This window comes from Vidua macroura, chromosome 3 (genome assembly GCF_024509145.1).
Source record: "Vidua macroura isolate BioBank_ID:100142 chromosome 3, ASM2450914v1, whole genome shotgun sequence".
NCBI lineage: Eukaryota > Metazoa > Chordata > Aves > Passeriformes > Viduidae > Vidua > Vidua macroura.
This window is the reverse complement of record NC_071573.1, coordinates 38,969,142-38,995,356: the sequence shown is the minus strand read 5'-3', so window position 1 is coordinate 38,995,356 and position 26,215 is coordinate 38,969,142. Positions and strand designations below refer to the sequence as shown.

Below are 26,215 nucleotides of genomic sequence, written 5' to 3'. Positions count from 1 at the left end.
TCAGACCCCGGGGGGGCCCCAGCTTGATGGGAGAGGGTGAAAGATGAGTAAACTTGGGTTTTCTGCAGAAGAAAAGGCAGAGCCACCCACCCACACACCAGGAAATCTCTCCTCTCCCGTGTGGGTGGTGGAGGCCCCAAGATGAGTTATCTCTAAAGGGCAACTCTGGGGATACCTCAAGATGTTCAGCAGCACAGAGCCGGCACATGCCAGCGAGGAAATATCACCCTGCCAGCTGGGCCCTGGGCTTCACTCTTGGGGTTTTTAACAGCTTGGTTTAAATCAAGTACAACAGCAGAACCTCCACCCCACCTCATCCTTTTTACCTGTTGTGGGATGGTTTTAACCTTTCTCCTTCCTGCTTCTCATGGGATGATGGTGGGAAGGGGGCAGGAGCAGGTGGTTTGGACAGGGGGCTGTTTTTAAGGGTGTTTATAATAAAACAACACAATTTTTTAAGGGCAAAGCTGCAGCTAAAAGCTCCATCGTGCTCATAATGCTCTGCAAAGGGCTCCTCCACATATCCCTCTGTATTATATGAGGAACTAAAATTATATAATTTACAATATAGATCTAAAAACTTAAGCCTGGCAGATTCTGGCCTGGCCAGAGAACAGCTGGCTCTGGCTCAGCTCATAAAAGCAATGCAACTAAGGGGAGAAAGGGAACAAAAAAAGCCACCCCAGCATCAAATGTTTATGTTTCCACTAGCTCCGAGGTTGCTCCAGCTGATGTGCCTCCTGGTGCAACTCGCTCCAGCTTAGTCAGGAACCAGCTGCTTTAGATCAAAGCCCAAGGCTTTTCCATGTGCCAAGGGAAGCAGGCTGCTTCCAAGAGGAATCCAAGAGGTTCTGCCATCAGGGCAGGGAGAGGAGCCCCAGATGTAGGGAGAACAGCAACCCCTAGGAGAACCAACACATTCCAGCCCTTCCTGACCATCCCAGCCTGTACCAGGTGCCCAGGCTCACCATGGTTTTCCAGCTGAACAATTTAAGCAGAGGAAAAACACCCCTGAAATAGAAGCAGAAGGAGGGAGAATAGGAAATAGGAGGGAGCAGAAGGAGGGAGAATAGGCTGTTGTCTCCCTCCTGTGGGGAGATGCAAAAATCAAATTAATGCCCTCTCCTTCCTCACAGGGATTGTGCTGCTAAAATATTCCTTTTAAGGGACACTTTTTTTCCCAAAGTTCTGCCATTACAGGCAAACAAGAGACATTTGTCTTCTGAGTTTCCCCTGAGCTTGAATAATGACGTGGGGGGGAGGTCAGAACGGGAGGTACCAAGGGTGGGTTCAGTATTGTCCAACTTACATCTGACCTGCAAACCTCCATTTCCTCCATCTTAGAAATTCCTAAGGACAGGCAGAGCAGGAAGAGCCCAATCCAAGTACACCCATTGCCTCCCAAACCAGTTAACAACTCAATTTAGCATATTTTCCCCCAAAAAAGCACAGAAAGATGCAAGCCATCATTGCAGAAGTCAACCCCAAACCCATTTATTATTTGAAAACAAGTTATTACAAAAATATTCCACATCCATAAAACCCCAAGTCCTTAGAAACTGTGCCACCTCAAGCCTTATTTCCGTGAGCGTTTGTGCTCGATGAGCAACACAACAAGTCTGTTCCGAAGGAACTTGATTTCCTTAGCATAGGACCTGCAAAATAAATCCTTGAGCTTCTGGCGCAGGACTCTGAGGGAAGGCAGGTTGTGGCAGCTGGGAATGTTCAGCAAGCTCTCAAAGAACTCTTTCCACAGCTCAGCATTGGCAAGCCTGCAAAAAGGGACAAAAAAGCATCAAAATAGCACTAAATTCAGCTGTTAAAATACTCATTTTTACTCTGCTCCCAGTTAGGAAAGCTGTGACAGAACCTGACCTCAGAGCAATGTGGTACCAACACGGGTTTCTAGGAAATCTAGGCACAAGATTTGGGGAGTATTTTGGACACCCACCTCCTGAAGGTTCCCTCAGGCTTCCAGACCCCGTTGTCATCCTTGAGGCGCATGTAAGTCCCGAAGAGTAGGCAGTACACGGTGGCTGCGATCCCAAAGTAGTCTGTCTAAACCAAAACCACACCAGCTTTGTGTCAAAAACACACTCAGAGCACTAAAAATGAGCTGAAAACACCCCATGGAGGGGGAGAGGCTCTGCAAGAGGCTCCAACTCCGGTAGAGTTCAGTGTGCCGTAAGCTCTGAGATTCCAGGCTGTCCCTTACCTGGTAGTTCCATGGTTTGTTGGTCAGCATTTCCACGCACTGGAATCCAGATGTTTCACACCTGGCAGTGAAGGCTGTTCCCTCAGGGAAGAGCTTCATGTCAATACTCTGGCCCAGGTCAATGAGGGTCAGGCCATGGCAGAGCCCATCGATGTCACACATGTTGTTGTCCAGGAACCTTCAACCAAGACAAGAAACACCCCTGCTCAGTGTCTCCAGGCTCCCATATGGCGACATCTGGTGACAACAGGAGACACTTGCCTTTCTCCCAGGATGAAATTGTCAGGTTTGATGTCCCCGTGGATGATTTTGCAGCTGTGCAACTCCTCCACCATGTGAAGGATTTTGACAGCGAAGTAGATGACAAGGGCTTGCGGCATCACCTTCTCTGGGAGCTTCTTGTAAATATTGACAGCATTCTGGAAGCCAGAGACACACAGCATGGATTAAGGAAGAACATATTCCTAAAGGAGGTAAATCAAGTGGAGGAAATGCTCCGTAAGAGTGGAGATGCTCCAGAAGAGAAGCTAGTGGCACTCACGAGCAGCGTTCCGTAGTTGTGGAGCTCCCCCACCAAAATGCTGCCGTTGGGGAAGAAATGGGCGGAATAGAAGTGGATATAGAGGTGGCGCACGCTGGGGCTCAGCCTCTCCACCAGCTGGGTTGCAACGTAGAACTCCCAGGGGTTGGCAGGTTTCTGGACCTGGAAGAAAGAAGAGGATTTCCTGGGAAAATCTGGGAACAGTAAAAGCTGGAGTTCCTCTCAGGCTGGGCTTTGTTGTTGATTTTTAATGGCAGATCAGGCATCTTCCTTCTTTAAGTTATTCCAGAATGGTTTGGTTTGGGAGGGAACTGAAAAATGATCCAGTCCCATCTTCCATCCCCTGCCACAGGACACTTTCCACTATCCCAGGTTGCTCCAAGCCCTGTCCATCCTGGCCTTGGACACTTCCAGGGATCCAGGGGCAGCCACAGCTTCTCTGGGCAACCTGTGCCACAGCATCCCCACCCTCACAGTAATTAACCTCACTTGATAAACTCCATGATTAATCCTCTCAAATCAAGAATACAACCCCATGCCACAATTCCACACACTCCTTGTGAATCCCTGATGCTCCAAAGAAAGCATAAGTCACCTTTCTCTCCTGAAAAAGTTTCACTTCAGGGGTTAAAGAGGGGCTTTCGTTTTTCCTGAAGGACTAAATGTTGGAGAGAAGATCCACAAAAAGCTCCTGAGGCAGATCTGATATGGAAAGGCCAAGGATGTATGTGAATCCACTGAGGGGGTGGGTCAGACTCCAGAATTATTCCAGGAGAGCTGCTGTGGCCCAACACCACTGACCTTGAATATCACTTTCTGATTATTCTGAGGGTTACTGGCATCCAGGATGGAAGCTTGATAGACTTGGGCAAAAGCTCCTTCTCCAACCAAGCAGTCCACATGGAATGAGCTGGAACCTTTAAAAGATTAACATTAAATCCTTCTTGCCAACTCCACAGAGGAAAAACAGGAGAAAAAAAGAGAAAAGTATCAGCCCATATGAATTATTTAATCCTAGATCAAGTCTTTCCCTACAAATCTCCTCCTGCTAGGAACAGGAGAGAGCAGGAGTGCTGGATGTGCCACACACTTGACCCCAATGTTTCTATTTTTGCTGACCCCCTAGAAGCAGTCAAATTCCAAAGGGCATGGCCTGAAAAGTAAACACAAATGTTTAAGTCCCACATGGATGTTGCAATCCCTGTCCTACAGCTTTTGTTGACATGGGCCTGCTGCTGTTCTACACAAAGCTGGAGGGCTATGGCCCAGTTTACAGGGAGAACTGGGAAAAATGCCTCATCCAAAAGGCTCATGCTACAAAAGGCAAACAAGCCAACCCCAGGCCTAATTTCCAACCTGAGGCTGAGATAATCTGGAGATACACACACACACAAGGAAGCTGAATTCCCACATACTTCTGAGAAGTTCTCCTAGAAAAAGCTTCAAGAAATGCTTGGCAGTGATAAATTTGAAGGAGCTCTTACCCAGTGAGAGTTCAGCCTTCACTTTGATGAATGGAAGGGGAGATTTCCACTCAAAGTAGTTGGTGTAGGTGTGGAGTGGCTTCGGAAGTTCCGACAAGAATTTGCCAATCAATTCCTTGTCCCAGGGGCTCTCAACAAGGACTTCATTGAAAAAAGGGAAGTGTTTAAGCTCTGGATGTCATTCCAAGGAGGTAAGGAGGTAACAAAAGCTTGGGCTTGAGAGAGCATCACTAATTTAAAGAAAATAATAAACCAAAACCCCCAGGAGGGATAAGGATATGTGAAGTATTCCTTGATTTTGACACTCCAGCTTTTGCTCCTGCCCAGAAATCCAGAGTTTCCCAAAGTGCACTCTAGAGTGTCCATGGCAACATGCAATCCAGGTACAACCCACACTCATCCCTCCTCACATCCCTCGCAGGTAAGCAGCGACCTCCTCGCAGGAATCATGGAATTGCTCCCTCCAGTGCACAAAGCACAGCCCTTGGAATCCAGGGAAAAAAACCCAGGGAATGCTGTGTACCTGCAGGTCTCCCACTCCAGGCTGTCCTGTCCTGCCCAGCTCCACAGAGCACCTCCTGGGAACTTCTATCCACCTCAAGGCAGGAGGATTGTCCAGTTCTGCTTTGAGCTGTCTGCTCATGCAATGGTTGGGAAGCAGCTGCAGCAATTCCCTGGATTCCAGTCCCTTGTTTCAGGACATTACCATGAAGCCCTCTCTGTTCTGGGATGTGTTCGAGAATAGGGCTACAGATTTAAAAAAAATATTATTAATTATTAATAATGTTATAATAGTATTCTATTATTAACCTTCTGCCTTGGGGGTTTGGCACCTTTAGGGAACAAAAATATGTCAAATGGCACCACGCCCAACATGGAGGTGAATAAAATGGAATTTTCTTAGGAAAATTAGATTTGGTCAAGTAATTTTACCCATTCCCTAGTAAATCTCAAGTCCACCAAGAGAAGAAAACAGTGGATTTTTGGCCAGTTAATTTTTAATTTCCATGGGGCAGAACTTTAATATTGGGAGGATTTTTGGGGCATGATCACCAAACCCAGGTCCATTTACCCCCAGAGCGCTGGGATGAGTGCTGGGCAGACAGGCTGATGGAGTGGAAAACGTTGGGAAACTTGCATTGGAGCCGCATACCTTAACTTCTTGGGCTTTGGCTGCCTGTGCAGTTCTCCAGAGAATTCCAAATTCATTTGGGGCAAATTTTCCTTACAGGCTGAACAAAGAGAGCAAGAACAAGAACAAATCAATGTTCATTTCCCCAAAAGAAGGAATATTTGGAGTATTCGCACCCAGCAGCTCTGAAAGCTGCTGCCACGAAAACTAGATCTCAACAGATTCCAAGACTTAAAAGGGGCAGAGCAGCATAAAGGTGCTCCCAGATGGGATTCAGGCAATGTTTGGACATTCCCAACCTCATGGAATGGTTCACAGCAGCAGTTGGACACACAAAGCCTCTCTTGTCCCTCACCACCTCCTCTTATCCCAATTAAAAATCCTTGGAGAGCTTATGAGCTGCTGTTTCACAGGGAATATGGACTCAGGAGTGGCAGCAGTGGAAGCCACACCTGGGTGGGATTTGGATTTGGGCAGAAATGGAGTCATGAGGCACCAAATTCAATGTTTTCCACACAAAATATTCCTTATTTTACCTCTGTTCTCCAAAGGGGGCTGAGAAGGAGCTGCCAGGTAATTAAAGGGTGTGGACACGAGCTGGGCAGCTTGGGCAAAATCCCTGGTGTTGTCTGGACTGGGAGCCAGGGCTTTGTTGTTGCAGGGGCCATTCCACACCGTGTAATCGTCCTGCAGAAATTCTGTGGTCCCTGTTTCTTCCTAGGCAGGAAAAAAAAATTAAGTTTTAAAATGAAACCATCAAAATGATCCTGAAATATAAACAAAATCCTATGTTTCCATAGTTTTAGACTAGATCTGAATGTTGGTAATATTCAAAGCCACGGCAAAATGCCAGACCACCAGAAATTGCTGTGAGAGCCTGGAAAAGTAAATCCCATAGGAAGGGATCTCTTTCATCCAAGTTTTAGACATCTCCTTGGCTATGGAAGCTGCAAAGTGGCTGCAGGAAGATGAAATGTCTCTTCTTCCCCCAAACTGATGCCAACTCCACACATTTGACAGGTGGAGTTCTCTATCAATTTTATGTCAATCAACAATCAATAAAGCTCATCTTGTTGGCAAGAAATGGGAAAAGGTATCCAGCCTTCAGCAGGCATCATTCCTAGGAATATTATGGGATTGGGATAGAGCAGAACGGAATCCACCCACTCTGGTAACCCTCCTAAGTGAATAACCTACTTCCAAGGCTAATCCCTGTAGGATCACCACTCACTTGTGCTGCACAGTCAGTCAAGGGATGTTCTCCAAAAGTTCTGGGCTCTTCTGGTTTGTTCTTGTGCTGTGGGACCCTGAAAAATGATCCAAAAAGTTTAGAACAGCTTTTCCCCAGGAGCTTTCCCAGGCATACTGGTCACAACAAAGATTGGCTTGTTTTAACTTCAATTTTTAATTTTAAGAGCCCCATTTGCAGCAACTTGGAGAAGCTGCAGCAGCTCAGATTCTGCAGGGAATGAAGCCTCCGAAGCACTGTCCAAACAGGGAAGTTGTGCAATCCCAGAGCAGCAGCTCCTGCTTTTCTCATGCCACTTCAGGCAGCTGCCACCAGTTGTATCCGAGCCAGTGCTGGCACAGCCACAGCAAGGTCCCATGGAATGGGATTGACTTCTTCCATGATTTTTAAGGGGTTGAGCTCAGCTGCTCCTTTTTCCCTCCTTACCCGCCATTCTCCTTCTCCTCCTCATCCTCAAAGATGGCAAATGCAGGAGTGGCAGGGACAACAATGCTATTTTTCAAACATCCACCAGGCTCTGAAAATAGAAGTTAACCCCTGTTATCTTTACCCAATAAAGATTATTTACACAGCCACATTCTCTCCCTTCTCCAGGCACATGATGTTCAGGGCTCATCCAGCTGCACCTGCAGCATTCCCACTCCAATCACTTTTTTTACAAACTCTTGGAAAGAAGATTTTTCCAGCCCAACCCCACACGTGAAATCTCTCTCTACTCACTCGTGTAAAGCCCCTGAGTTTCAGACTGGCTCAACTCTTACAGCAAGGGCTGGTGGGAGGTGTCAATGGGAAATAAAGGATGGAATTCCATGGACTGGGAAAATAAAGAGCACACACCACTTTTTCTGCAAAAGGTTTCAAATTGTTCCTCACTGTCGTCCAGGGCAGATGGCTCAGGCAAGAAAGGTATTTGGAACATATCCATGAGAACGCCTAAGAAAGAAAAAAATAATAAAGGAATAAATAATAAAGGAACAACACTCCCAGAAAAAGAAATTTTCAGAGGTTCTTCCATTGTGTAGCAGCCAAATCAAATGCCAATTAACTCTAACAGCCTTAAATATTCTTACAATTTATCAGCAGTCAATAACCAATTATTCCTCCCTCTTACATTTAAACACCTCAGACAACCGATCAGACACAGGAAGGGCTAATTTGGCCAACACATACTTGGTCACGGCCCTTTTTATTCCCTATCCAAGGGAGATTTCAAGTTTCCTAAGAGAGCAAATTCTCCTTTCATTTCTCAGATTTTTGGAAAACTTAGATATTTGTAGGACTAATGAATGCCACATGCTTTTGGGGTTTATTTCTTTTTCATTTTTATTCAGCTCAGCATCAAACAGAGCTGACTGTGAACTTCCAAATTAGTGTTGTTTAGGTCTTCACATCCCAAACAGGATTCCCTGAAAAAGCAGCTCAGACAACACACTCCCAAGAAGCCTGGCAGTGATTTATCCAGGAATTGATGGGATGTGGCTGCTGGGATACTGTTAAAACATCAATTTCTGGTCAGAAGTTTTGGGTCACCCATATAATCCCAACAATTAATGATTTAATGCTATTTTCCTCTTTGAATGGTGCACATGCCCATCCCCTTGGCTAGAAAAGGCTCCACTAACATTTCCAGGGAAGATCCCTTGGACTCCAGGGGAAGGAAAATTTTATTCTAGACCTTACCCAAGGCTTCCTTTGTGTGGACTGTGGGTGATGGCTGCACCTTGAAGGGCGTTGTCATTCCCATTGCTCCTCCCAGCGAGGTGTTGGGGGTGGCTTGGGAAGCATTTCCATGGGCAAGGGAGCAATTCCCAACTCTGGAGGCTGGAAAACACAACAGCAAGATCACTCCTGAAGGAGCCTGGGATTGTTTATGAGCATTCCAGCAAAATATTAGTGAGGGAAGTAAACAAAAGAGGCAGCAGCGATGCAGAATATGGGGAAAGATTTTGGCTTGTTCAGAGATTTGCATGGCAGACTCTCAAGGGAGACTGCCCTGGAGGGCTAGAGGGACCTGGGACAGCTGGGTGGCTTCCAAGGAATCTATCTGCAATTCCCAGGAATGCTCTATCCTGACACAGAAAGTGAAGCAGAAAGCCAGCGAGGACAAACAGCAATTCCCAACCATGCTCCAAAAGGAACTGCTCAGAACATGGGAACAGGGACTGAATCCATGTTCCATGGAAGGGACAGAGAGACCCTGCACAGACATGCAGGGATGGAGGTTGGGAAGTCAAGAAGCTTTGCCAGGGTTAGAACTGTTGTCCACACACAGTTAATGATTCCCAGCTGGGAACAGCCACACCAATGGCATCAGTCTCCATCCAAAGGTTCCTTACCTTCCTTCACATTCACGGCAGGAGTTAATCCAGTGGATCCCTTGTTAGGGGACCTTCAGAAGAAAGAGTCACAACATTTACCTTGGAATAAAACCTATTTAAATACCATTTTAATCTCTGTTTTAATGAAGTGAGAGGTCCTTTAATAAAGATCACTCTGGAAAGTTTCTCCTACAGCTGCCAATAACCTGGGAGGCAGTAGAGTCCTTTGGAAAGGTTAAAATGCATTAAAAGCTCTCCTTCTCCACAGTTTGCCTCTAAGGAATTCCGGAATATGAGTGAATAACTGTTCCCACCTTGGCCAAGTCCACTGATCCACCTTTGCTTTGCCAGCCTGGGTTTCTCCCTCTGCCCCCCTATTTTGTGGCCAAGTCCCACAGCAAAAGTGCAGGAGAGAAATACCAGCACTTTTTATCTTTCTCTGGAGACCTTGGAGTGGGATCTACAGGAGCAAAGCACTTCCTGGGTTTTATTCCAGGCATTACACACCAAATTTCCTCTTACTGCAATTAAACCACAGGGTAAAAGGAATTAAACATGGCCATAAGGAGCAAGTTTGATCTAAGTTTAATAAACAGTGGCTTCAGGTCAGGTATTTTCTTCCAGAAAGGGAAGAAAGGCTTATTTTTAGCTAATTCTCAGTGTGGACCTGTGGACCCTGAGGACACAACAGCAGAGGAGGAACCTGTTCACACTCACAGTTCTCCCATGCTCCAAGGCAGAGGTGGGTCAGGACGAGCCCATTCCTGAGCTGGAGCAGCACTGAAGGCAGGATGCAGCAAACTGTTCTGGAGCTCCCCAGGCTCTGCCTGAGCTCCAGCTGTGTCCTTCTCCTCCAGTGCTTCCCAGGGGGAGGTGGCTGGGATGTGGTTGCCAAGGGGCTTTGCTGGCTGCAGGGTGGGAGCGGTCGCCGATGGTGCCTGGAATTGGAGCTGCTCAGGCACAAGAGCTTGGCCCTTTGGCACATCCAGCCCTGAAGCAGGTGCCATCCAGTTCCCTGGGATGTAAGATGTGCTGGGCCTCACAGGTGGGGGCACCTTTAGGGATGAAAAATGTTCTGTGACACCCAAATTCCCTCCCAGATGCAGCCATTACCATTTTCTCTACTAGCTCCACATGGCCAGAATGCAACAGAACCTTTAGGTTCCCCCCCAGGTACAGCCATTCCCATTTTTCCTGTTAGCTTTGTGTGCCCAGAACTCGAGAGAACTTCTAGCTGCATCTCACTCAGGGTAAAACCTTTAAAATCTGGGTGTTGCAAGTTGTGCCAGGTTTCCACACTGGTATTGCAGCCTCAGCCTCCAGACTGGGTTAACAACCAACCCTGGTTCCTACAGCATGGCTGGATTTTGTGGGATGAGCCCAGGCAGAGCTTTCCTGTCCATCCCAGAACTCACTTACCACCCTCTGGTATGGCTCAACTGCTGGTTCCAGTTTCGTTTCCTCCAGGCTTCTGGAGAGCTGTGTGAGCTGGTCCAGCTTCTGCTGCAGGGCTTGGAGTTCCAGGACTGCCGACTCCTTTTTCCTCATGGAGTCTTTCTTCTCGTCCTCTAAGGAGTAAACAAGGAGATTAAATGAATATATATGGCCTGTATGACATGCTGTGCCTCCTGTATCCTCAGGAGAGACACCACTTATGTGGCATTGAAAAGAGAAGCCCAAGGGATGAGCTTAACCAGGAAACAGCCATTTGGAGAGCTGGAAAAAGGAGGATACCCAGTGCCTGCTGCCTCCTGAGGAGCTCATGTTTCCTGAAGTATGTCTTGGCCCTCAGCTCCTCGAAGGAGAGCTCGGAGCCCTTGCGCAGGAGCAGGTTCTTGTCGTACATCGGGACCTGTTCCCACCCGGCAGCACCCGACGGCGGCTTCGGCGCAACCTCAGACTTGGAGATGTAGGCGACATAGATCCTGGGAGGGAAAGGGAGGAAAGGGCCAGGGTCGGGGGATTTATCCCCGGAGAGCTCGTTTTCTCACAGTGGGACTTTGAAAGGACCACCCAACTACTTACACTTCTTTTCCAGCAGCACAGGATTGAGAATCAGCAGCATCTAGACCCTAAAGCAGGGAAATAAACCACCAAAAAATAAAATTAAATTAAGTTCAAGTAGCACAACTGGCACAGAGTCCACTGCTAATATTATTCCTGTGATTCTGGGAATGTGTCAGGCCACTGAGTGTGTCCCAGTGCTTCCTAGATGAGACATTCCTATGGAGATGTGGTGCTTGCAGCAGGAACACAGGAACAATATCACCTCAATACCAGTTTTGAGATACACCAGATACAGTCAGTCTACCCTATTCAGCCAAGCTTACCAACCTAAACTCTACATGAAACATCTTTCCCAAATAATTCATAATTTACCTGAATTTTGCAGGGATTAGGACTTGAAACACCTTTTGGAGGAGCCATTTGATTTGTAGCATGGGAAGTCTGAAGTGGGTTTACAACAGCAGTGTCTGGGACAGAAAATATAATGTAAGTATTTTCTACTCATTAATTAGTAAAAATCATTTGCTCCTTTGTGAATTTTGATTAACCTGAAGCACTGGAAAATTAATAACTTGTTTTGAATACATTGCCCTTAAGAATTTTTCACATAAAGAGGGAAAATAAAGTGATTTCTACAGGGAATTTGTTTCTTTCAGTGACAAAACTCACTCATTGAGGTAAAAAAGTCATTTAGAGGAGCTACAGATCAAACAGGACTCTTCATCCTCACCTTGAAAAGGAGGATTCCAAGGATCACAACTCTGCAGGGAGCTAAATTGCAAAAAAACTCTCAGTTATTACCATGAAATCACCTGTCCCTCACCCTTCCCCACCTCCCAGCAGTCTTGGATTTCCTTGTACAATCATGCCATGAAATGCAATACAGAAAAGCATGATTTTTACTGTATATGGACATCTCCACAGCTGCAAAACTAAAAAAGCCTTCAAGAGGCAGCAGGACAACAGAATTGGGTATTTGTTTTATATTACATTTTACTTTCAGTTTTTTGCATTAAGCATTTAATTCTGGGAAGCTAAACTCCAAGATTCAGCTCAAGGATCATATGCTTCACTCTGGCATATTTTTTTTAATATACATCCCAAAACACCTAATAAATATTCAACAGCAAAAGAAACATTCTTAAGTTTAAACCTCCCTTTATCAAAAATAAGCACACTGAAAAAAAAATCTATCACATGCTACCCATGGTTAATTATGAGCACTGAGTAAATGAGTAGAAGAGGCCTCAGAGTTACCAGTGGAGCTGCTGCAGGTTCTCCCGAGGCTGTGCCTGGTTGAGGAGCCCTTTTTGGAGCACAGCTGCTGCTCCCTGCACGTTGCCCTCCTTCAGCAGCACCTGAGCCCAGGCCAGGTAGAAATCCGAGGTCTTGGCTCCGATTCCCTGCCCATGCAGGTACTCAAAGTACTGGCACGGGGAAGAGATGAACTCTGCCTGCAAAACACAAATGCACAAAGCCATCAGCACTTCCAAGAACTTCGAAGGGAGTTGCAGACAAAATAAAAAACATTAGCATTTCTTAGTCATCATAATAGGAAAGTGTCGCTGTTGAGGCAGGATGGGAATGAATATGACTCCAAGGCAGAAGGCAAAAGAATGAACTTTATTAACAAGTAGCGTTCCTCTGTTATAACGAGGATCGCTAAGGTGAAATATGATTGGTCTTAGACTAAAAACATCTCACACCATTGGTGCACTATGAATAGCACACGGTGGTAGAACACGTCTATAAACAATATGAACAGAGAGAGAGAGAGAATTGTTTACATTTCTCTCTTTTTCCCAGGCTTAGCCTGGTAGAATCTCTCTCCTTTTCTCTCTGACTGAACTGAGAATATCCATAGGAAAGAATCGCTTTCTAAGGATAAGAGAAGGGAAATTTCTCCAAGCTACACAGCTTAAAAAACACACTCTTGCTTTTTTCTGATCCCCTTGTCCTGCAGAGGATCAGAATTGCTGAGGCCTCCCGCTCCTCCCAAAGCTCTTTGCAGTCCCAGAACTGCGGCGTGAACAAATTAGGATAATTTAATTCCTAGAAAACCGCAGCTGTACCCACCAGCTTGACACAGTAGCTCACAAACCGCGGGTCCTGATGGTACCTCTTGTCGTTCACGAACAGCTCCACCAGCTCCTCCAGGAGCCCAGGCCAGCGGGTCTGCTTCTCTTGGAGAGGGAGACATCCCTCTGCCCACTGCAAGTACCTAGAACCATTCCAGAATCAGCTCCGACCCAGGGAAAGGGCAGCTCCTGGTCAGGGATGGGCCAGGGAAGGGGCAACACCCAAACCGGGGATGGGACACTCCGAGCCAGGGCCAACGCTCACCTGTCCCACGGCTCCAGCGGGTCGGGCCCTCGGTAATTCCGGATCTGAGCCTCGTAATTCCTGCAGGGAAAAGGCCGGGTCAGGCCGGGATCAGGGAGGGTGGGAAGCGCCGGTGTGGGGGGAGCGGAGGCTCTGCCACCCTCACGGCGCCGCGTGGCCACGTTATCCCGTTCCCCGCTCACCGCCGGAGCTCGTCCATAGCCGCCCGCCTCAACCGCTCCCGCCGATTCAAACTGGCCGCGCGCGACCCCGCGCCGCCTCCCCATTGGCCAGCCCTCGCCCTGCACTCATTCCCATTGGTCGTTGGCCCCATCAATCACGCAAGAAACACCGCCCTCCGCCACCGCCCGCGGGTGCAGTTCCCGCCGCGGCCGCTGGACGGCGCCCCGGGGACACGCCCAAGGGAAAATGAGGGATAAAAGCAGGAATTGGGGAAAGGGGAAAGGCTGGGCTGCGCACGCGGCGCCCTCAAAGCGAGGAGCGGCCCCCACTCCTCTCCGCCCTCCTCATTTCCCACCTCCAAGCCCTGCACGTTATCATGGAGCAGCCGCAACCCTCTCCCATCATTAACTTGGAGATATTCCATCGTTTTTCCAAACTGCTGAATTTATTGTGCTCAAGAGCTGCTTCGTTCAGCATACACCGGTCCATAGCTGCATATGAAAGTGCTGCGATACAATTCCAGTTACAAGAAGTAGTTATCCCATAACATACTGCCCACAGCACCATCCCTGTCCGGGCACAGCCGGATCCTCCGACTTCCCCCCACATTCTAGACGTTTATATGAGACTTTACATGAGATAAAGCTCCTTTACAGGACAAAGCTGTTTGTTCCCACCGTGTAACCCGGGCCCCACCCGTGGGAGCAGCCAGGAATCAGCTCCATTCCCTGATCCCTCCCTCACGCCGCACTCTCGGAACTCGGGCTCCTGGGAACAGCCGAGGTGGGGGACAAGTTTAGGATCTCTTCAAAGGAAGGGCCTTCGTCCTCCAGGGGTATCTCTGCCTCGAACATGCGCTGGAGCAGAGCATCCACTGTCCTGTATCCTGGGGGGACAAAAAAAATGCCCTATAAACACTAGATTTGCTCCTCTGGATACCTTAAAGGCCCATAGTTTAAAACGGGAAAGAAAAATCGCCCAAATTACACTCCCTGCTTTTCCATCCCATCTACTTTAAGTACTCTGAGCCCTTCTTGAAGATAGGGCCATTATTTGGGATTTTAAGCCCTTCTATTCCCACACAACTGAAACCTGAGGTAGTGCAAGAAAGCCAGGAGAAGGAGGGAAATAGTCACCGAGCCAGAGGAAAGGAGGATATAGTCATCCCGTAATCCAAGGCAGCAAGAATGCAAAGTCCACAGAGGAAGGAGGAAGGAAAATAAGTGTCTTGGCACAGCAGGACCTCAGCCACCAGGGCAGTGTCTCCAGAGGGAGGTTATTGGTGACAAGGAACACAGAAGAGCTGAGGTGGGAGAGGAGAAGACACTATAGAAGTAAAAACAAACATCATATATCCACAGCTGTCCCAAAGTTTCCAGGTGGGATTTAGCCACTTTTATAGCCCCAAGGGAACAGCAGGGATTGGGAGCTTCCCCAGGAACACCTGGGAACCTTGGGCCTGGACACCCTGGAGGATCACACTTACGTTTGGAGGCAATTTTGAACACCAGCCCTTTGCTCTGTGGCTTTGCTCCACCTTCCCCCGTGAACTCGTGCTCCGCACTCTCCATGTTGTCAAGGAGCTGTTCATGCTGGAGCTCATCCCTGCACAGCAAGGGCCAGGAATTACTCTGGGAAGGGGTCACATCCCACCCTGGGAGCCCAGCAGTGATGGGTTCTCAGTGGGGCAGGACAAGCACCAGCCATAGGGTTATCTTCCAGCATCTTTCCTGTCCTCTGGGCTGGAATTCCCAACTGGAAGAGCCACGGGAGGCAGCAAAGCCAACACCAGCGGCCTGCTGCTGGCACCTAAGCCAGCAGAGGAGCCAGAACTTCAAGACAGGGAAGAGGAATCTCCATTTTTCAGGAAGAAGAGCCAGAACTTTGTGACAAGGAAGGGGAATGTCAGCTCACACCTCGACGCAGAGGGTGGTATTCCCTCGTCAGTGGTGCCAAATTTGCCACATCCAGCTTGGGTACATTTGGGAGCTTACTCTTGAACTCCCATTCCCAGCTCCTGGATTTTCTGCTCGATGGCAGTTTCCACTTCACTCTTCTCCAGGGAGTACTCCACAAAGAATGCTTCCAAGATGAACGACACAAAGATACTGAAAGAAACAACAAGCAGAATTGAGACAGAATTTCCTCACTGGCATTGACTGTCTCAGCATGCCCAGGCTCATTTCCCAGTGCTCCATCCCCTCCAGGTCAGAGCAGCACCCAGTGGGGACAAGAATGCAGCAGATCCCTCTAAACACATCCCACCTATCTCCAGTGGGTGACCCCACGACCCACCAACAGTGCCCTGACAGGGGCAGATCCCCTTTTCATATAAAATCATCCCAAAAAACGTACTTGACAATAATTATCACCATCACAATGTGGAAGGCAATGAAGTAGAGCTTGGCAGGCTGAGCTGTCACATTGGCAAATCCATTGGCAAAGAGTAGAGTGGGAGTTAAGGGAAAAGAGGAAAGGAGAAGCTGAGGGAGGAACCAGAAACCCAGCAAATTTCCCAAGGATCCAGCTGGGAATGTGCACCACAAAGGATATCATGCCACTGGTTGACCACAGTGAGCTCCATGAGGACAATGAAGGATGAGGCGAAGTCGTTGAAGTTGTTCTTGCAGTACTTCCCACGGGCAAACAGGGAATCCTTGAGAGCTGAATTCCCACATTCCAGGGCGTGAGGAGCATTCGAGTTGGCCGGGAAGTACTGGATTTTCCCGTGGAATAACTCCATGCCAATGATAGCAAACACACAATACACAACCTGGGGAGAGAAACCCCATCACCTGCTTCTCCAGCAAGCTGCAAGCCGCAGGGCAAGCTCAGCATCCCAACAGCTTTTCCAGTTTCCATAGGCACAGCAAGGGGCAGACAGCAAGAGCCCCAAGCCACCCAACAGCAATGACCAAGCAGGAATAATTAGCCAAGAACTACAAATACAGGGATAGGAAATATTCCCAAATCATAAAAGAAGCTCATTTTAGGAAATCATCTGAAATCCAGGTTTCTCATCCAGCCTCTTCCCCAAACCATGATTTGATTCCTTATGATGCAAAGCCCAGGCTGCCAGAACACCCCATGGATCCAAGGAGGATGTCCTGATCCAGGAAAAAGCAGGAATGCAGCCCTTTGCTTGCACAATGGCCACGATTCAAATGGATACTTACAGTTCCAAGGGCCTGCCATCCAGGGAATTGCATTTATCCCCTTGGAAACAGCATGAGCATGAGATTTAAGACACAATTCTGTGAAACTGGAGTGCTTTGAGCCAAGACACCAGGATTTCTTACCAGAGTGAGCCCACCAAAAGTCAGCATGGTCGGGAGAATGTTTATCAGGGTGTTCATGATGACCTGGAAGCTACAGAGAGCCCACACTGGTTATTGTGACACCCTGGCCACCCATGCTCCCCACATCCCCAAAGAAAGCCTCCAGAGAGGCAGCCACTGGGCTCATCCCAGGCAGGCTGGGACAAGGCCTTGGGATGCTTTGTGGGGTGGCCATGGTCAATGCTGGGCACACAGAGCACCTCCTCTGGCACAGACCAACCTCTCCCCAAAAACCATCTCCCATCCCACTTTCTTCCTCACCTCTGAATGCTATCAACAATCCGGATCAGCCTGAGGACTCTTAGGATGAACACAATGTCCAGGATCTGCTGGCTGTTGTACTTCATGGCTGAAAAAAATAACAAAGATATTTTTATTATGAAAATAAAGCCGGGAAGCGTGTAGATAAAATTCTTTCATTTGTTATTATTGTGTCCTTGTTAAACACTATAACAGGGAGCTAAAAAAAAAAAAAAAAAAAAAAAAAGAGGAAGATTGGGTTAGTTCTTAGAAACCCTCCAGAAATTCCTTGTCTGGTCACAAAGCCTCTCAAGCCTGAGGTGCTGGCAGAAGGCTGGGGAGGACACCAAAATTCCCAAGGCATGCAGGCTGCTCAAGCTGCACTTACTGGACTTGAGGGTGGCATTGAGAATCGTTGCAGTCAGGGCAGCAAAGATGATGAGAGTATCAAACCTGGCACGAGGGAAGGCACTGCTGTTAGATTTTGGGGGACAGGAGTGAGGTTTAAACAAGGACTGACCCCTGTTCCTCTCACATCAAGCCCAGGCAGCCCTGGGTCAGCTCAGACTATGGGCACATGGGAGAGCTTTGTCACAACATCCTCCGATTCATCTTAAACACACCCTGGCACAGGAGTTCGGAACCTTTCAGTCCTTGAGGAGCTGAGCACTGCACTCACCACACTCCACACAAACTTCCAGAACTCCCACTCACCAGTTCCAGAACTGGGTTTTGCCAAAGAACTCCCTGGGTTCATAAGTGTAGACCTTCAGGAGGATCTCAATGATGTACAGAGCAAGGAACACCCACTCTGCATAGGAAATGTAGGGGCTTTCCTCATCCAGAGCAATGAAGACTGCATTTATCAGGATGATGGCATCGTAAGTCCAAACAAAAGCCCTGCAAGTACCAAGAGAGATCAGTCCGTAGCTCCCAAGAAGGTCAAAGTCACACAGTTACTTCAGAAGCTCTTTGCCTCCCCTCAAAAATTCTTTACCCATCAGGTCTCCGCAAACCTGAGAATTTGGGGGAGTCACTAAAGAGTTTAGTTTTGCTCTTGAAGTCCAACACAGAATTTGGTTAACAGGTCCAGAGAAGTGATTTTTTCCCCACCTGCTCGGTACTGCTGAGGCCACGCTTGGAGGTGCTGGGGGAGGAACCAGGGTCAGCTGGGCTCCCCAGTACAAGAGAGGCCTGAACACACAGAGCTGGTGCATTAAAGGATCACAGAACTGACAGAATGAAGGACAGTGGAATGTGATGTGTTGGGAGAGCTGGGTAGTCCAGCCTGACAGGGAGAAGGGTCAGGAGCAGTTCCTGTGCATAAATACCTGATGGGAAGGTGCAGGGAAGATAGCGCCAGACTCTTCTCAGTGATATCCAGTGGAAGCACAAGAGGCAAGGGGCACAAGTTGAAATTCAGGAACTTCCACTTAAACAAAGAAGTTGCTTGGGTTTTTTTAACCAGGGGTGATCAAGCACTGGAAGGGGCTGCCGAGAGGTTATGGAGCCTCTGTCCTTTGGGGATACTCTAGGGTAGCCATGAGTACCCTACTGTGGCTGACCTTGCTTGGAGCAGGGGATTCCACTAGCCCATCCCTAGATGTTCCTTGCAACCTCAGCTATTTTGGGATTCTGGGAAAACCCAGAGGTGAAAGAGAGCTCTAGAGAACTCCAGAATTCCCAGGGCTGATGAGGCAGTAGGACACAGCTCTGCAGCACAGACTGCTGAGGTGGGAGCAGATCTAAGTGCAGCACTTTGGTCCTGCATGGCAAGACACAAAGCACAGCCTGATGTCAGTAAACCCCAGCTCAGACAGTGGGGCCTGCCCGAGGCGGGGCCTCACCCACAGCCACAGCTGGTTCCTCCACACTGACCAAGGCACACCAGGAGCGGTAGCAGAGCCCCTGAGGGTCTGTCCTCCCCAGCAGCATGTCCAGGTGAGCCCTGGGCCCTGCAGAACTCACCTGTGCCTCACGACACTGCGCAGGAGCCGGCTGGGCGCAGATCCGTACAGGGCCGGCACCCAGCGTGCCAGGGGGTGCCTGCGGATCTTCAGCGTCACCACCTGAATGTTGAGCAGGTCTGCCAGCTGCACGAAGGACTTCTTGTCTGCAGCAGAGTGTCAGCGTCAGCCCATCTCTCCTGATACTCCCACTCCAGAGGACTGTGTGGGGAGCCACATTGCATCTGATAACAAGGGAGGCTTTCCACATCCTCTGCTGAGAACAGGAGGTCCCACATGCCATAGAGAGCTTGGCCTAATGTCAAATGGCCATGAAGGGCCACTCACAGTGTGTGGGACATAGGCTATAGCACAGGCAGTAAGAACAACCTTTTGGGACCTCAGGAATCTGGAGGGAAACAGGAAGAGGGACCCAGAGACCCCATTCCTGAAGGTGCTCAAGGAATGACTGTAATGGCACTCAGTGCTCTGGGATGGGTGACAAGGTGGGGAACAGGCACAGGTTGGACGCAGTCTTGGAGATCTTTTCCAACCTCAATGACTGTGATTCTGAGTCCCTCTGGGGACATTACAGATCAAAAATCTCAATGCCAAACCCCTTGAAAGATCAGGGTCCTGGCCCCTGGCCCCTCCCCAGTCCCCCCTGCTCACCTATGAACCCTTTCTGCTCATCATCCGAGATGCGGAGCAGCAGCTCCCGGTGGGAATTGCTGGTGTCAGGAGCCACCAGCTTGACCAGCTGCTTCCACCGGGCTTCCCGAACAACAAACTGCTCTCCCTCCTCTTCCTTCAGGAGGTTGAAGGCCTCGATCATCTTGCGGCGCTTCATGTAGGCGAGTTTACGGATCTCGTTCTAGAGAGAGTGCTGGGAGTCAGGCAGCTTCAGGTGCCCTTCCCCCTTTCTTTAACAAATAAACTCATTTTCACAGCACAGAGATGCAATAAGAGACCCAGGGGAATGACACTGGGCACAAAGCACAGCAGAGTTAGTGGGGGGGTGGGGCGGGGTGAGAAATGGCATTTAACAGGCAGCTGTGGGCTCTCCACACTGAGCTCTGCAAGGATCAACAGATTGCTGGATGCTGGGACAACACTGAAAAACCGGAAGGAAAGACAGAGGGTAGTGTCAGACAGGAAGGAGGTGACAAAGATCACAGGATCTGCATGGCCACAGAAGTAAAGAGGATGTGCCCACACATGCTTCCAATCCACAAGCGAATCCTGCTGAGAGCAGGGGTGGGGATCCTCTTCTGCACATGACTGTGAGCAGATGAACATCCAGCACTGTGCTTCCTGAGAAAGATCCAACCCCATCATGGGAGCACCCAGGAATTCCCAGCCCTCCTCCTTTGATCACAACTCCCAAACTGCCCCTACCCAGTTTGGGTAGAACGAAAATTCTGATTTACTCAGACCTCCCATTTCAAGTTCCCTTGCTCTAAGAGCACATGCAAAGATGCTGTGCAAAACCAGTTCCCTGCATGGATACAGCATTCCTGAGCTAGGACTAAGCCTCCAAGATAATGCAGAATGTGCTTCTTATCTGTGGGAAACACCATAGAACATTTAATGAAATACCAAGAGCAGAACTCCCAACAACCTCATGATATGAAAAGTGGGTCTGTGCTTGTTGTTTGCAGAACAAAGGCAAGAAGCTGTTTCCCCTTCTCAAACCTTTCCAAGGGAAAGACAGAAGTTCCCGACAAAGAACAGCAGGAAGCCACTGGTCACAAGCCCCTCCAGGCAATACCTTCAGGTGTTTTTTGTAGTTGTTGTAGACCACAGCCAGGAAGAGCGACATGAAGATGTAAGTGTTGACAATGATGAAGGCAATGAAGAACAGGACGTACCAGGAGCTGAAGTCAAACGCTGGCATCCTAGAGAAGGGGAGAGGGATTGCTGCTTGCCAGACTGACAAAAGTGAGTCCATGAGAAAGCAGACTGCCATGTGGATTTCCAAGTGCTGTTTTGGACTGCCAGATCGAACTTGTCAGATAAAAGCTAAAAACTGCATTAGTTCAGTTAGAGAACACTTCTCTTCTGCTGGGTTTTCATCCTGGTTTGTCAGGCCCTGACTGAGGGTGTGCAGAAGACAGCACAGAGATGAAATCTCTACCAGTGTGGCCAAATTTAAGAGCAGACATGAGGCAATGCCTCAGCCATATGCTATTTTTTGGCCTCAGACCCTTGCTACACTCAGATCTGCTTTTCCACTTGCTCTAGGATGAGCTGCATTTTATTTCTCAGTTTAAATTCCCAGGGTCACTGCACCATTGCAGTTGTGCTCAAGATATTTTCAGCACATAGATGACCGAGCCCTTCCTCCCTGTCCTACTCCTGACACCACCTTCCCAGCACAAACTACAATGGGAACCCAGAAGAGATAGGGATGAAAAGCCCAACACCCACAGAATTTTAACTCTGCTGTGCAAATTAGAGGCTGCACAGAGACCCCTGGGAACACTATGAGAGGAAGAGATCTGATCATCTACACATGACATCCATACATGACATCTGGGCTGTTTGCCGTCGTCACCAGCACGTAGAGGTCAAACACAGTCTCCAGGTAGTTTCTGAAGTAGGGCAAGCCTTCTGCTGTCTGGAGATTCCTAGGAGGCAGAGGAAAGCCTGGAGTTAAGCACTGGGATCACATGTTCTGCAACAAGAGCAGTGCTTGCATTCCCTAGGAATTGTTTGGAGTCAGCCCAGACTATCCCAGGAGCAAAGGAAGTATCCACACCTCTCTCCAAACAGCTTCAAGGCCATGAGGGAGAACATGAGGAGGCTGAACATGAAGAGCAGGAAGACGTAGGTGATCTCCGGCAGCGTATTGCGGATGCTGCGGAAGGCCCTCCGGATCTGCCAGGGACAAGGGAAGTGTTCAAAGGCAATGTGGCACCCCTTTTTCCCCCTCACCATCCCACCTGGATCAAACCCCTAAACTGGGTGTGAGAGACCCAGGCCTTTCCTCTTTGTTCTTCAGGGGGGATCCTAGAAGGAAAGGCCCCAGCTACACATCACAGTGAACTCAGGAGCCAAGGGACAGATGACCCCAGGGCACTGCTGAGATGTTCTTGCTGCAGGGAACCAGTCAGGGACAGAAGTCCATCACTCCAGGCCACAAAACACATGCTCTGAGCTCAAATGTTGAGCTGCTCCCTCCTCCAGGCCTCCACATCACAGTTTATTCATTTGTAAGTCAGGACCAGACCAGTCTTGGGCAGCAGGACAAAGATCTCTCCATGCTGAGAGGAATCAGAGTCCAAATCTGGACTACAGGTTTGAGAACACAATGACACTTGTTTACCCAGGAAACTTCCAGAAATCAGTAACCTGGTCCCTGACTCAGGGAGAAACACAGGGTTTTTTTTCTGTGGTACTGTGTGAATCTACCCTTTTGCCCACCTCAAATTATTGCTTCAGGCCACTTCTGAAACAAACCTTCTCTCACAAGACCCTAAATTCTGCCATAAAACCTTTCTGCTACATCCCCAGGATTGTGGAAAGCAGCAGGCTGTCTGAAAAAACAGGACCCTGGACATCCCACCAGACCTTTTCTTTACCTGGCGACTCTCTGCGAAGTTGATGAGGAAGATGGGCCTCACAATCCTTGACCATCGGATGCTCCTCACATCATACAGCCTGAGGACCCCATATATGGCCAGGTCTGTCAGGGATAACTGTAGGAGAAAGAAGGAAAGCTCCCAGAAGTAATGCTAGAACGTGTCTAGATAGTGAAGTGTTTGTTGATACAGGAGAAGTGCACACACGACAGGTTTGTGAGAGCTGTTTGGTTTGGCCATGGCTCAAGCATGCCAGGTCTGGGATCCCAGGAAAGTAACATGAGGAGAAAAAACAACACCTCCCCTGGGCCCAACTCACCAGGATTGCCACCATGATGCAGATGTTCTTGGTGTCCTTCCAGAACACGTTGTGCAGGGTGACTTTGGCAAAGTGTGTCAGCCGGCCGAGGAACACCAGAAGGCACAACACCTCCAGCACTGACGTGGCCTGCAGAGAGAGCAGGGCTCAGCCAGCACAACCAGGAGCAGCAATATTCCTTTTTGCACAATAAAAAACAGGCAGAGCAATATTTTCAGGCTTCCTTTTGCAGAATTCCCTGCCACAGGCAGGTTAAAGCCAGCAAGTCTGTGTTTGCTTAGGATTCAGGGAGTACATCTTTCACAATCACATTGGTGCAGGACAAATAAAAAGGCTGCAGAAAAATCGGGCCTAAAGTAAAACTCGGCTTCTACTGTCACACATGAGGACTGGACTTGAGTCCCAAAGAGGGCTGGAATTGGTCTCTGAGATGGAGAACAGCAACATGACTTTGACCACAGTCACATGGGCCATTGCTGGGGACCACAATGGCTCCTACAGTCCCTGCCAGCTCCTTTTTTGTACCCATTTCAAACAGATCACAGAATTATAAAGTCACAGAATCATTTGGGTTGAAGGGGACCATAAGGATGATCCCATTCCACCCCATGCCATGGGCAGGGACACCTTCCCATACCCCAGGTTGCTCCAAGCCCTGTCCAGCCTGGCCTGGGACACTTCCAGGGATCCAGGGGCAGTCACAGCTTCTCTGGCAAACCTGTGCCGGGGATTCACCACCCTCATAAGGGACAATTTCTTTCCAGTATCCCATCTAATCCTGCCCTCTTGCAGTGGGAAGCCATTCCCCCTTGTCCTGGCACTCTAGGCCCTTGGAAATAGTCTTTCTCCGTCTTTCTTGTTGGCTGTTTCAAGTACTGGAAGAGCCAGTCACTCTGAAGCTTCTCCAGGCTGAACAACCCCAATTCTCTCAGCTTTTCCTCACAGCGGAGCTGTTTCATTCCTCTGATCAACTTGGTCACCTCCTCTAAACTCACTCCAACTTTCCATGTCCTTCCTGTGCTCGTCCTGACCTAGAGCTGCATGCAGGACTCCAGGTGGGGTCTCACCAGAGCAGAGGATCAAAGATATCCACAGAAACATCACCATCCACTGTCTCTTGGCACCTCTGACAACCACTTTGAAGTAAGAAGCCCTTGTTGGCTCCAGCAGCTGCATTTGCTGCTCCTACACCAAAAACTCACCAGGAAGGGGAGCGGATACATAGCAGGTTCCTCAAACAGGGCAAGGGACAGGTTGAGGAAGATGAAGAAGTAGGTAGCTGTTCGCATCATCCAGTGGTTATAGAGGTGATAAAGCCTGGAGGAAGAAGGCACAGGCACCATAAGTAAAGGCTACATGGCACATCCCCAGGGCATCACCAAATGTGTCCTGGAAGAACAGCACTTGCTGTCCCAAACAAACATTTTTGCCAGCAAGGAATTTGGTAATTTGTTTCCAAATCAGTCTCAGAGCTGATAGATACTATACTGCATTTCAGAGTAGGGTTAAATAACACAATACTTATTATAGTAAACAAAAAATATTTAACTTGGTTCTCCCACTCCAGCACCTTCCACACAGCTGAGGGCTGACCAAGCCTCCCACACTCTTCATTCCCACAAAGGCTTGGAAGACTTTATGTTAGTTTTATTATCTCCCCTCCAGCAACCCACAACTTTTTAATGTAATTTCCCATCCTCAACATACAGATGCACTGAGCCCCGTTTTAAGCATTTCAGCTTAAGTCCAGTTTTTGGCACTCCACCCATCCATCCCTCTTAGCACCCCCGACTTTTTCTGGCTGTTAATGTTTGGCCACGGATGTGGTCGGCTCTCCACAGGTGTGGTTGGGGCGCATCCCTCCTTACCTGACAGCCTCCGGAGAGGTCTTAAAAGGAATATTCCTGTTGTATTGCGCATCGGAGACAAACGCTGCTGCCAGCAGGAGATCCTGGGGAAAACACAAGACAGCGTGTGAGGAGCTTCGGGGAAACTCCGCGGAGTTATTGAGGGGGAGGGAGAAGGCGGCGAGGGTGCCGCGAGGCGAGGCGCTACCTGCGCTGCCGCCTCGGCCATGGCGCGGGCGGACGCAGCGCCTTTCCGACCCCGCCGCCTTTAACGGAGCCGGTCCCGCCCCCGCGGCGGCGGAAGCGGGAGGCGGTGCCGGGCTCGGGCTCAGGCTCGGGAACGGGAGCGAGGCCGGGGCCGGGATGGTGCTGGAGGCGCTGCGGCCGCGGGTCGTGCGCTGGGTGCTGCTGGCCGCCTTCACCGCCGGGGTGGTGGTGGGCTGGCAGGCGGGCCGGGCGCGCCGCCGCTTCCTGCGCTGGCGGCAGCGGTACCTCCAGCGCTGCCTCGCCGCCGCGCAGGAGAAGCTGGAAGCGGCCTGAGCGCGGCAGCCCAGCCGGCAGCCGCGGCTGGGCTGCCCCTGGCAGCGGACTCCGGGCGCCTCCTCCGGCGGCTTCGGCTCCTCCGGACCTCCGGTGGCGCTGCCTGAGCTGCTGGGAACTGGTGAAACACTGCTGGGGAAGGACAGCGTCCCTGGGATAGCAGGGCTGCCGGCTGGACAGCATCCGTGGAATAACGGGAAGGACAGCACCCGTGGAATAGCAGGGCTCCTGGGGAAGGACAGCATCCGTGGAATATCAGTGCTGCCAGAGAGGACAGCATTCATGGAATGGCAGGACTTCTGCCCTTCGCAAAGCAAGATCCCAAACTGTGTCAGACTAACCTAACAAAGAATTGAGGATATGCAAGCAGCGATCCCAAACCTGGAATGGACTGCTCTGGGAGGTTTGGAGTCCCCGTCCCTGGAGGTATCCAAGGAACAACTGGACGTGGCACTCAGTGCTCTGGGCTGGGTGACAAGGTGGGGGGGATCGGTCATGGGTTGCACTCGGTGATCTCGGAGGTCTTTTCTAACCTCAGCGATTCCATGATTCTCGGATTTCCATATTACAAAGAGTTGTCTGCACTTGTCCAACTCTAAGCCTGCTGCTCGTACCTTGCCTGGAAGCGCTGCCAACACAATAAACTAGCAAAAGTCATCACATGGTGCTCCTAGGTGTTTATTTCTGGGATAAATGTGAAAACGCGCCTTATGGGCACATGTAGCAAGTCCCATTATGGGTGTGCATGGGGACAATTAAGTGATGAAAGAGCTCATGCGTTGGCTGTGTTATGGACAAATTCAATTGGGGAGGCTAATTATAGATAAATCAATTAACAAGAATTTATTAAGCAAGCGGTATTAAGCAAAAAAACAGCGCTGGGCGGCCGGGGAGTCTCCACTCTGCCACGGCGCACCTTCCCCCTTTGACCTTTTTGTTTTTATAGTCCC

At 49.3% G+C, this 26,215-nt stretch overlaps 2 protein-coding genes across 2 annotated transcripts; one reads left to right on the top strand and one right to left on the bottom strand.

Annotated features, from left to right (window-relative positions):
• Positions 1–1,478: 1,478 nt before the first annotated feature.
• On the bottom strand, positions 1,479–25,039 carry BUB1 (BUB1 mitotic checkpoint serine/threonine kinase). The gene is made up of 41 exons (XM_053973831.1): positions 24,934–25,039; positions 24,747–24,829; positions 24,081–24,195; positions 22,879–23,007; positions 22,560–22,676; positions 21,737–21,855; positions 21,504–21,605; positions 20,747–20,873; positions 19,648–19,849; positions 18,998–19,142; positions 17,744–17,929; positions 17,418–17,482; positions 17,051–17,138; positions 16,751–16,820; positions 16,005–16,224; positions 15,807–15,897; positions 15,446–15,559; positions 13,290–13,349; positions 13,023–13,167; positions 12,204–12,400; positions 11,677–11,717; positions 11,319–11,413; positions 10,965–11,011; positions 10,674–10,864; positions 10,359–10,507; positions 9,657–9,994; positions 8,958–9,010; positions 8,302–8,442; positions 7,459–7,554; positions 7,048–7,138; positions 6,604–6,679; positions 5,909–6,089; positions 5,394–5,472; positions 4,764–4,987; positions 4,241–4,381; positions 3,558–3,673; positions 2,757–2,918; positions 2,477–2,634; positions 2,216–2,393; positions 1,952–2,058; positions 1,479–1,772 (listed from the first exon to the last, which is right to left on the bottom strand). Exons 1-41 carry the CDS (start codon positions 24,952–24,954, stop codon positions 1,577–1,579), a joined length of 5,256 nt encoding a protein of 1,751 aa, XP_053829806.1. The 5' UTR covers positions 24,955–25,039; the 3' UTR covers positions 1,479–1,576.
• MTLN (mitoregulin) lies at positions 24,958–25,925 on the top strand. Its single transcript, XM_053973830.1, has one exon. The coding sequence runs from the start codon at positions 25,089–25,091 to the stop codon at positions 25,263–25,265; it is 177 nt and encodes a 58-aa protein (XP_053829805.1). The 5' UTR covers positions 24,958–25,088; the 3' UTR covers positions 25,266–25,925.
• The last annotated feature ends 290 nt before the right edge of the window (positions 25,926–26,215 follow it).

Excerpts from the sequence above, each read along its gene's own strand:
- MTLN (XM_053973830.1), top strand. The coding sequence starts at position 25,089 with ATGGTGCTGGAGGCGCTGCGGCCGCGGGTCGTGCGCTGGGTGCTGCTG.
- BUB1 (XM_053973831.1), bottom strand. The coding sequence starts at position 24,954 with ATGGCCGAGGCGGCAGCGCAG. Across the intron at positions 15,898-16,004 it reads TGTGGTCAACCAGTGGCATG|TCTTTGCCAATGGATTTGCC; the intron begins ATATCCTTTGTG and ends CTCCCACTCTAC. Across the intron at positions 6,090-6,603 it reads TGACTGACTGTGCAGCACAA|GAAGAAACAGGGACCACAGA; the intron begins GTGAGTGGTGAT and ends TTTCCTGCCTAG.